We start from the raw sequence: 11,117 nt of genomic DNA, 5'->3' as shown, positions 1-11,117 counted from the left end.
TTTATTTTTTAAATACATCTTTTATGTGTACCAATGCTGTATTTATTTAAAAAAAAAAAAAAAAAAAAAACGGTAAAAACAGTAATACTACAACTATTAACAATAACTGTTTTTCTATTTTAATTTATTTTAAAATCTAATTTATTCCTGTAATCAAAGCAGAAATTTTAGCAGTCATTACTCCAGTCTTCAGTGTCACATGAATTCTAATACGCTGATTTGGTGCTCAAGGAAATTATCTTATTGTTTTTATTATGTTGACAACAGTTGCTTAATATTTTTGGAAATCATGTTTATTTCAGGACTATTCAATAAATAAAAAGATCACAAGAACAGTATTAATGTATTAACTATCACTTTTTCTTATCTATTTAATGCATACCTGCTGAAAGTAATAAAACAAATCTTTCTGACCCCAAACTTTTAAATGGTAGTGTACATTTTTAAGGAATGCTACCTCATTATGCAAAACTTTGGGGCAATTCTTTGGTATTCAAACTGACTTAACAGTAATCTTACTAATATACATTAAATATCAATGAAACAGATAAAGTTAAAATTATACTATGATTCTAACAGTTGGATACATTGAAGGAGGTCAAGGTCTCCATATTGATGGAATGTGCCACATGCATTGTATGCATACATCCATTGTTTCAGTCGTCTCATTGTCTAGCACATTTTTAGATCATTTTACTTCTGTATCTGACAGTGATTTGAAAACTGATCATCTCTCAACCGGTCATAATTAAGAGAAAAAGAAAAGATAAAAGTAAACCCTGCTTACGCACGCGCGCACACACTCACCACAATCTGCCATCTACAGACCCACATTGATTAGTATTTCCAAGCAAAGTAAAACAGGTTGCATTTATTAAACTTGCACTTAAAAGCAGAGAGAGGGCAAAAATAAAACGTGCTATTGATCAGCCTGAACAAGAGCATCCAGAATGCCGTTTCAGGCTTTATTATTGAAGTGTACATAAATCTGTAGAAACCAAAAGCACTGTCAGAGGGTCACCAGAGGATCGGGGAACTCAAGAGTGTGTATGGGGCGCGTGTTCGTTACGTTCTTCTTTTAAATAGTTCGCTTAAAGAATGACCAGTATATTCTCACTTACAAACTGTCCTTGCACTAACAGTCCAAAACAAAAGAAAAGAAAAAAAGAGAAATTAACATTTGGTAAACATTCTCCACTAAAGGCAGTTCCCTTATATATACTGTGATTTCATCTTTCATTTTGTTTACATAAACAAGTTTAATAACATATCAATCAGTGGTTATTTATCAACTTGGGAAAATAACGGGGAAAAAGCACAAACAAATTATACTCTTTTACAAGTAAATAAAAAGACCTTTCTTTTCTTTGTTTTCTTCAGGGCGGAGCATAGAGTTCAGCGGTTCGTCTTGTGTTGTTGGGTGTAAGCGGATTCATTTCCTTTCATTTTCTTTGCTTTGACTGTCCTCTCTTTTTATGCTATTACATAATTAGATTATTACATACAAATATTGACAAAAAAAAATGGCTTGATCACCAAAGCCATCCAGTCTTTTTTCAATATCAATGGATAGTCAAAGGCGGTGGGCGGGGCTTCGGGGGAGAGGGGATCATAGCTGGCCGTCGCTACAGTGGGCGTCCGGGCTGTCCGTCTGCTTCTCTGCGTCCTGACCGGGCAGCTCTTTCACCATCAGCGAGGTGCTTTTCTCAGAAAACTCCTCCCCGTCTGGCTCCAGGCCTTCAGGACAGGGAAGCTTCAACAACTCTTCTCGGAGTTGAGCCGTGTGCCTCTGCAAAATAACACATGGAATTGGTTTTAAAGACACAACAAATGGCACAATTTCCGTTTGTATGACAGTGAAGACACAGTGTTGTACCTTTAGTGCAGCTGCGTGATGAGACATGGTTCGTCCGACTCTCTTATCGCTGCTGTACTGCTGAATATCACAGATCCAGCCCTCGCACTGGGCCATGATCTCCGCTCGCTTCAGATAGAAGTGCCGATGGATCACCTGCACACACACACACACACGGTTAGTGCACAAATACACACTCTCTGTGTTCTTGAAAAAGCGAAATTGTGTATCAGTTCCTGTACAGCCTATAAAACAAATGTAAACCTCCTATCCAATTTTAGTAGCACCAGAAAACCATCTGCTGATCTTTGGATTGAGACTCCATTGACCTATTCGATTCATAAAGACCAGATGACCAATGGCACTGCACAGATAACCAGCAGTCATTGCCTGTCTGTGCATGTTAACATGAATAAACTAAGTGACCTTTTCGGTAACAAAGACCATAGGCTGGAAATAGAAGAACTCAAAGCTCACATAGACACACACTTCCTAGTAGTACTCTGACTCTGTCCGAAGGCAAGAGCTGACTCACTTGTTCATTCTTCATTTGGATTAGTCTCCTAGAGATCTCAATGTGTTTTCTAAACACGTCATACAGTGTACTAAACGGCAGATGTGAGGAGTGTTAACAGCCACCATGCCACCCCGATTTAACACCATCCAGAATAACTTCCCCCAGACCTCAGGAGTGGTTCTTAGGTGTGCTTAAAACAGTAAAAAAAAGCTTGAAATGGACAAAAAAACTGTAAAAATACAAAAGCACATACTTACTAAATGGTCAAATGTAGGCTGGTTTGACTATATGTTGACTGGCAACACTTCTGAACTACTGTAAGTCTTCACATGGCTTTGCATTAAAGCAAGATTTTGTCAAATTTGAAGGTCAAAATTGCAAGAATAAAGTAATAGCATTATGAGATTAAAATCAATGTAAGATAAAAAAGTTTATAAGAATTATAAGAATAAAGTCATGTTTTTAAAAGTCAATGTTATGAAAATAAATTTGTAAATTTTTGAGGATGAAGTAATGTTACAAGAATTCATGTTTTGCACAAAAGGATGTTTTGAGAATGAAGTTCTAATGTTACAATAAATTTGCAATTCTTAGTGCTGCGTTCGACACCATAGATCACGACATACTCATAGATAGATTACAAAACTATACAGGTATCCAAGGGCAGGCTTTAAGATGGTTTAGATCCTACCTGTCCGATCGCTACCACTTTGTTTCATCTAAATGGGGAGTCATCTCATTTATCACCAGTAAAATATGGAGTGCCACAAGGATCTGTCCTAGGTCCTCTGCTATTTTCAATATACATGTTGCCCCTTGGTTATATCATTAGAAAATACGGGATTAGTTTCCACTGTTATGCTGATGATACTCAACTATATATCTCAACAAGACCAGGTGAAACTTCAAAATTATCTAAGCTAACAGAGTGTGTTAAAAATGTAAAAGATTGGATGACCAATAATTTTCTCCTATTAAATTCAGATAAGACAGAGATATTACTTATTGGACCAGAAAACATTACACAGAATCTCGTATATTACAATTAGCAATTAAACTGATGTACTGTTACTTCCTCTACTTTCAAAAATCTGGGTGTTATATTAGACAGTAACTTGTCATTTGAAAATCATATTTCCCATGTTACAAAAACAGCATTCTTCCATCTTAGAAACATTGCCAAGCTACGAAACATGTTACCCGTTTCTGATACAGAAAAGCTAGTTCATGCGTTCATGACCTCTAGACTGGACTATTGTAATGCACTGCTAGGTGGTTGTCCTGCATCCTCAATAAACAAGCTACAGGTAGTCCAAAATGCAGCGGCTAGAGTCCTTACCAGGTCAAGAAAATATGATCATATTAAACCCCCAATTTTACAGTCTCTGCACTGGCTACCTATTAAGTTCCGTATCAGTTACAAAATATTATTACTTACTTATAAGGCCCTTAACGGCTTAGCTCCTGCATACCTAACTAGTCTTCTACCACGCTACAACCCATCAAGCTCCCTAAGGTCACAAAACGCTGGACTTTTGATAGTACCTAGGATAGCAAAGTCCACTAAAGCAGGTAGAGCTTTTTCGCATTTGGCTCCCAAACTCTGGAATAGCCTTCCTGATAATGTTCGGGGTTCAGACACACTCTCTCTGTTGAAATCTAGATTAAAAACACACCTCTTTGGCCAAGCATTCAAATAATGGATCTCATAATTTTGGACTGCAGTTATATCTGATCAAATGCGCATTATTATTCTTTAGCTTGGGTTAAACTAATTAATTTTACTTGGCTGGAACAGCAGCTACGCTAATTATGTCTCTATCTGTTTCTCTGTTTTGCCACGGGATTTACATCCTGTGGTAACTAGGATTTACACTTTTTTAACTAGGAGAAGAGATGATGCCAGCCCCTCAGAGGACCTCAGATGATGCTAACCCAGAGACAACATACAGAACTACCACATTTTGCTATAAGTTTGATTGCATAATTACTGTTAATAGTGTTAATCGTCTGTTTATTTAAGTCTTTTATTGATTTTCTGAACATTTCTGCCGTATGCACATAAACTGACAGTCATCACTGATAAGCTACTACTAAATATTGTAGAAACTTAATTTTCTGTAAAGTTGCTTTGCAATGATTTGTATCGTAAAAAGCGCTATACAAATAAACTTGAATTGAATTGAATTCAGAATGCTTTGGGAATAAAGATTTTTACAAAAACTAATGTTTCATTTGTTTATTCTCAAAACATTAGGACATTTAAATCTTCTAAATGATTTGAAATCTAATTAAATTTGAACAACTATACAGTTACCAAAATGTCATCTTATCTGAAACATACATTTGGCAACAATGGCTGCCACTTTTTTTTACTTGGGGGGAATAAACAAAACAAAAAAACGGTTACACACCAACTAAATAAATGCAGAAGCCTCTTGAATCCTCTTGAGGCTCCTACAAACAGCTTCTGGAAAATCGACCTGTTGTGTCTTCACTAACACACACAAACACACAAAATCTCTCTCAGGATTAAGTCATGCTCTTTAGCCTGCTTGTAAAAGCGAGACGTTGCATGGCTCAAACTTCTGGGGGGAAAAGACCGAGCACAGATGAGAAGGATTCAGGAATGAGTGCTTGTGATCGATGGTCTTGCCAGTGTTGCCATGGAAACCCCGGCGGCCACTACACATCACTCACTGGCTCAGAGCGCAACCTCACCGGCCTTATATCTCTCTCATTTGCTGTCTCGCTTCATCCATCCTTCATAAATCTATCTTTCTCCAAAACACACAAAGGTCACCAGCCACCAGACATGTGACTGTTACAGCCTCTCCCATAACACCGCATTTGCTTCATATTCATTCAGTTCCCAAAGGAACATCTGTAAAAATACTGGAACGCGAGAGAGAAATGAAAAGGGGTTAGGAACAGAAACGCCATTTAAAAGAAAATGAACATGAGCATAGCTACCAAGTAAGGTTGTTGTGCAGGAGCAAGTGTGTGTGTGTGTGTGTGTTTCCTCCCTCTTTTGACGTCAACAGCCCACTATTTATTACCCTGTATGACTGGCTGTGTGTGTGTGTGCACGAGAGAGAGAGTGAGATAGCTACATGTCCTGCTGATTATTAAATCACATGTGTGAATCTGTGTGGATGTACTACACTTAAAAATGCTGTTTCATATAAATCTAATGGTAGATGAAGCAAGAAAAATCATTAGACAAAAAAAAAAAAATTATAAAAAAAGAATATTATTAATAATTAAGAAAAAGTATTTTAAGTTAACTAAAAAAAAATAACTTCTATAAGGATGCTGGCTATGTAGGGAGTAGGCAGCTGACTAGTTTTAGCACAAATATGCCAGGTGGTCCTATCTGGTTTCTTCTAAATGAAAAGCTCCAGATACTTGACAGTCTGAGGGAGTCTTCAGAGGTGAACACTCACAAATACACATGCATGACCCAGATACCTAGAGTTTAATGCACGCTTTTGGTCTGATCATGGAATTGTGAGTAGGTTTGGTAATTAGATAAATTCACATATTTGGATCATTTCATGGCATTTATGATTCATATGCCCCATTCAATAACTCACTATCTTCACTCATTTATATTCCGATTCAGGCCACCCATTCTCCTCCCCCTCTCTCTCTTTTCACAGAGTGTATGGATGATTGTTATCTGCTAGCGGGGGCCATATCAAGGACAAAAGGAAATCAAAAACAAAGAAGGGAGAAGACGAGGGGTGGAGAGAAACATTATCTATCTGAAAGTGATTTAAAAAAAAGTGCATGTAAAATAGGATAACTTAGAATATGCTGCTAACAGAAGACAAAAATCACCACAGAGGCGCATATATATATATATATATATATACACACACATACATACATATATATATATATATATATATATAAAATTAATAATATATGTAAATATATACACTGCCCTTAAAAGTTTGGGGTCAGTAAAATATTTCTTCTCCAACTACATTTTGGTGTCACTCCATATATGTAAATGGATGATATCTAACCTCTTTAAAGCAGGGTGAAGGGTTGCGGATCTGTTCTAGCATGGCCCACTTGACACTGGCCTGCCGAATGTTTCCGTCGTACTCTCTGGAGCTCTGCGTTCCACTCGGCGTGCCCCGGGAACGCTCATAACCTGGTTCATTGAAGTATGGCTCAGCCACCAGAATCAGAGACTGGACTGACACCAGCACCTAAAACACAAACACACACACACACACACACACACACACACACACACATTTTAGAGAGCCTAGGAGGAATGACACACGGATCAAGTGGAAGAGGTGAAGAGCACACCGGCTCTCAATGACCACAGCACTACTGTGTCCCTGTGCCTGATTTCCATTTATTGATCAGCTGGACACTAACTGTAGCACTAATCAATGGAGACGTTTCTATGAACTGCTGGCAGCAGTACATGAGCACGAGTGTGAGGAGAGAGAGGAGCAGAGCCTGATCAGATCAATATTACAGGAGGAAACGGCTCCCCTGCTTATTATTTAGAGAAGTATGATGGAGAGAGGGAGGGAAAGGGGTTGAGATGTAGGAAGATAATTTCTGGAGGGAAACCAGGATGAGAATGTTGTAAAAGCTCGATGGTCGATGTACAGGTGACGGTGATATGACTAAATATTCTCTAAAAGTGATGAAATGAGAGGTGATCATTTCTAGCTGTTCACTGCTTCAGATATACTGGAAAGAACCATCCGCATTTGTGGAATCGGTATCCGAAGCGAAATCCTTCCTGCCTAATGAGTGCGATAAGGATAGAGGATCATACAAGAAAGAGAAACTGCAAACAGATCGGATTCGGCTCACCTGTAGAAAGCTGGAGGTCTGAGGGTTCCATTTCTCCTCGGGACGCCCGTGCCAGGTGTTCAGGATACTTAAACACACCTGATTGTTACAGAATGAATGAGAGAGAGTAGGAATCAGGATTAAGATAAAATAAACATATTAAATAACAATTAAATGAAAAAACAACAAGTCATATAAACATAAATAAAATTATTTTTTATCCACTGGCCAATTTTTGACCATTTCTGAGAACAGAAACAAAATAATATAAAATAATACAATAAAAATATTTGTGAAAAAAACAAATAAAAACACCCCATTCATTTTAAAATTTCCAACCTACTGTCTAATTATCAGTATTTGCATCTGCCACTGAAAAAACTATATCGGTCTAAAAACAGTGACACTAACCTTGCCATCGTTGTAGAGGTTTGGATTGAAACGGACGCTGTGGCCGCCGGTGGTCTCCAGATTAACCAGAGGTGGGGAGTTCGGGTAATCTTGAGGAAAATAGACGTCAAATTCGAAACAGCCATTGGCATATGGTGTGTCTGCGGGCCCTGTTATCAACACCTGAGACAAAAACCAAGAAAACAGCCATTAAAAGAAACCGACCCTCCATTCATTCAAAAGCGACAAACATTAAAATCAAAAACACTGTGTTGAACAGCACTGGAATGTTTGGCTTGTCTAAACCAGGTCTATAGGGGAAGTTATACTGATACATGCAAGTGATACACACACAGAAGGAGTGAGAGAGAGATAGATCGCAGGACTATAATGCCATTCAGTGAATGTCTCTCCACTGCAGGCAGTAGAGCTGCATTTAGGCGTTAAGACTGTTTTGACATGACCATTCAAACGCAACACTAAACACACACACAAAGCTGTGCTCACACACTCGGTGTAGGTTAAATCAGGAAAGCTCAGTTTACTATTGATGTCCATTAAGATTGTATGAAGCGTAGAGGAAGATAAAAAGGCCTGTTAAGGGTCAGTGTAAGCAGACAGAGCAGCGAGTGACCAGTCTGTCTGGGGCTCCGCCTGTGGTCTGGCCTGCCCGGGACATAAAGCTCGAGCCAGACACACTGACATTTACAAACTCAGAGAGGAGCCCGGGTCAAAAGCACATCTCAAATGTCATTAGGAAGAGTTTGTGCACTCATGTGTGTGTTAGAGACAACCGGACAGCAAGACAAGCAAGTGACTCCTGGGATTCTCTGCGGGTGTTTTGTCATGCAACAGAGATGGAAAGATTCATGTTGACCCACAGTAAACAGCAAGGCTTGAAACAGTCATGGGTTGTTCTCATATTCAGCACAGAGATATCCGATTCTTACTGACTGATTCATTTAATGAGTCAATTCACATGATTTGATTCTTTAATTTGTTATAAACGATAAAAAAAGTCATAAATAAATACATTTAACTTGTCTGAATTGCCACTCAAGTACAAAAAACGAAAAATCTATTGTCTATATGAACACCAGAGATATATTCAAGTCCAAAATGTATGTTCTTATCCCAATTTAAGATGCTTATGTGGCTTAAATTGGTCTTTGCTTTACTAATAATCAACAAGCTGTTATAAATCTAAGAGTTTCAGTTGAGGAGTCAAATCATACCTTCATGATGTCGAGACGCTCTTCGTCGCAGCGAACGAACACGCTGGAGGATGAAGAGAGAGGGAGGGAGGTGGAGAGCGTGACAGCCTCTTGTGCTAATCGTCGAGCTCGAGCGGCACTGTTGGCGTCGCTGGCATTCTTCACCTGAGACAGGTAATGGTAGTTCACCTTAAACACCAGCTTAGAGTCCTCATCCTCGCACACCATCTCAAACGTGTCTGTGGAGGAGAAGACACACAGACGGTTATCAGCAGTCACAATGAAATACAATCAGCCTGAAAAAACATCAGATTCACTTAAAAATAAACATGTCATCATTTCAAGCCATACTGTGTATTCTGAAGGATCCGTTCTGTGTGGGCCTTCGCAAACCTGTTTACAGTCACGTCAGCTGAGATTACCTCATTCGTCTGAGGTCTGGCTAAATCATTTTTGGCAGAACAAAACTCTTGCCATCAATCAGAGCAAAGACAGATGAGAAATGACAACCAGAAAAGCTATTCTTCCAGCAAGATAACACAATTCTCCCCATTTCAGTTCATATGCATTGTGCTCCTCCAAATATTTGACGCACTTAAGGAAAACAAAAGCAGCTGAAAGGAAAAACGGCAATTTCTATCCATTCATTCAATTATGTATGTGGCACAAAAGCAGAAAATAGGGAAGAATAGGTTTAGACCAGGGTTTCCCAAACTGGCGTTCGCTAATAATTAACTAAATCCTTTTAAAACAAATAATAATTAAAAACACTTACTAAAAAGATTTTATTTAAGATTTTATTATATAATATTTTATGTCATGTGACCATCAAATTACCATAATCATACTAAAAATGTGGAAATATTCTGAAATATTGTGGAAAATATTGAAGCAACCAATACTAAAATTCTAGCTGATAATTAGACAATTCTGACCAGCAATAATTAAGTTGATTATTATGTTATGGCCAAAAAACAACAACTGGCTAATATAAAAATACAATACTGTTAACTGTTATTCACAGTGTTGCTAAATTATTATAATTTTAAAGAATCATTTAAGTGAGTTCTAGATCATAGCAAAGACATATAATAATAATAATAATTAAAAAAAAAGTCTAATATTGGTCAATGACCAATGTAATGTGTATTGCTAACATATTTAAAATGTTGTGAAAAAATTTATTTAAAATGTTCAATAAAAAATTTACAATCATTGAAATTGAGTGTAAAATATCATTTTTATTATTAAATTATATTACATACTCTCTTTTCATCCAGTAACTTAAAACTTAAATGGGTCAAGCACTAGCAGAGACATTTAGTTCAGGACTCACCAAACTGTAGTTTCTTCATGGCTGCTGTATATTTCTCCTCCATTGAGCGCAAGATGGACAGCGGTTTGGGCCTCGCTGCTGTCTTCTTAGAGCTTTCAGCCATCTTCCTCTCTAAAAAAAAAAAAAAGCAGAAGACAGACACATAAAAAAAAAAAACCCTTCAAGAGTGTGCGCATGTTTGTTTCACAATGGCCTAAGGGTGTGTTTGAGTAGGTCACATCTTCCATCCTCTCATCTCTGAACAACCAACACAACCTTACCAGAAGCCAAAGTAACCTGAATGCCTGTATGTAGCTCAGCTATCAGTAAACAACCCATACTGTTAAGAAAAAAAAACACTTTGGGCTCAAACGGCGCATTTTTTTGACTTTATAATTAAAGACTCCCATTGAGATTTGTTTGACTGCAAATTTGTTACTTTGATAAATGAGACGAAGCACAAAAAGTCGTGTTGTTACTCAAATGAGTAGCTGCATTTCTGTTCCCTCAATTCAGATTGTTATCGAGAGAGCGTCAGACTAATGACAACGACAGCAGCACACCGTCACCACTCCGGTGAGACATATTAGACCGTTAGAGCTACAACACTATTAAACTCCCTGTATTTAGGAGCATTTCCGCCCATTCTGCAGTGTGCAGACACATGTCCCTCTCTGCACACACATGCACCATGACAGCCAATCAAATTACCTTTGCACTTAACAGGGCTGATAACGGCTACGCTTTGGATATGAGCCACATAAAATCCCACCGACACTGATAGCTCCATTTACTCTCTCCTCATCACATTAGAGCACAATATTGATACCAGTATCATTATTGAACTACAGACACCACTTTCGACCAATCAGACATCCTGACTGCGCTGCCACTTTTTTTTTTTTTTTTTAACAGACAGAGTACTAATTAAGCAGTTAAACGGGGTGGTAAGCATAATTTCTTACTGCTCTTATCATATGGATTTTACTTATTGAT

At 38.0% G+C, this 11,117-nt stretch overlaps 1 protein-coding gene across 1 annotated transcript in view; it reads right to left on the bottom strand.

Moving 5' to 3' along the window:
* Window positions 1–851: 851 nt before the first annotated feature.
* LOC109070467 (baculoviral IAP repeat-containing protein 6-like) overlaps window positions 852–11,117 on the bottom strand; it is an 84,572-nt gene continuing 74,306 nt past the window's right edge. Inside the window, exons 68-74 of the mRNA XM_042773958.1 lie at window positions 10,143–10,253; window positions 8,828–9,045; window positions 7,614–7,775; window positions 7,224–7,301; window positions 6,407–6,595; window positions 1,877–2,011; window positions 852–1,789 (exon numbers count right to left, since the gene is read on the bottom strand). Of these exons, the coding sequence (XP_042629892.1) occupies window positions 1,610–1,789; window positions 1,877–2,011; window positions 6,407–6,595; window positions 7,224–7,301; window positions 7,614–7,775; window positions 8,828–9,045; window positions 10,143–10,253 (1,073 nt within the window). The 3' untranslated portion in view covers window positions 852–1,609. The remainder of the gene's footprint in view (window positions 1,790–1,876; window positions 2,012–6,406; window positions 6,596–7,223; window positions 7,302–7,613; window positions 7,776–8,827; window positions 9,046–10,142; window positions 10,254–11,117) is intronic.

Source organism: Cyprinus carpio, chromosome A17 (assembly GCF_018340385.1).
Source record: "Cyprinus carpio isolate SPL01 chromosome A17, ASM1834038v1, whole genome shotgun sequence".
Taxonomy (NCBI): Eukaryota; Metazoa; Chordata; class Actinopteri; order Cypriniformes; family Cyprinidae; genus Cyprinus; species Cyprinus carpio.
This window is presented reverse-complemented; position numbering and strand designations above follow the sequence as displayed.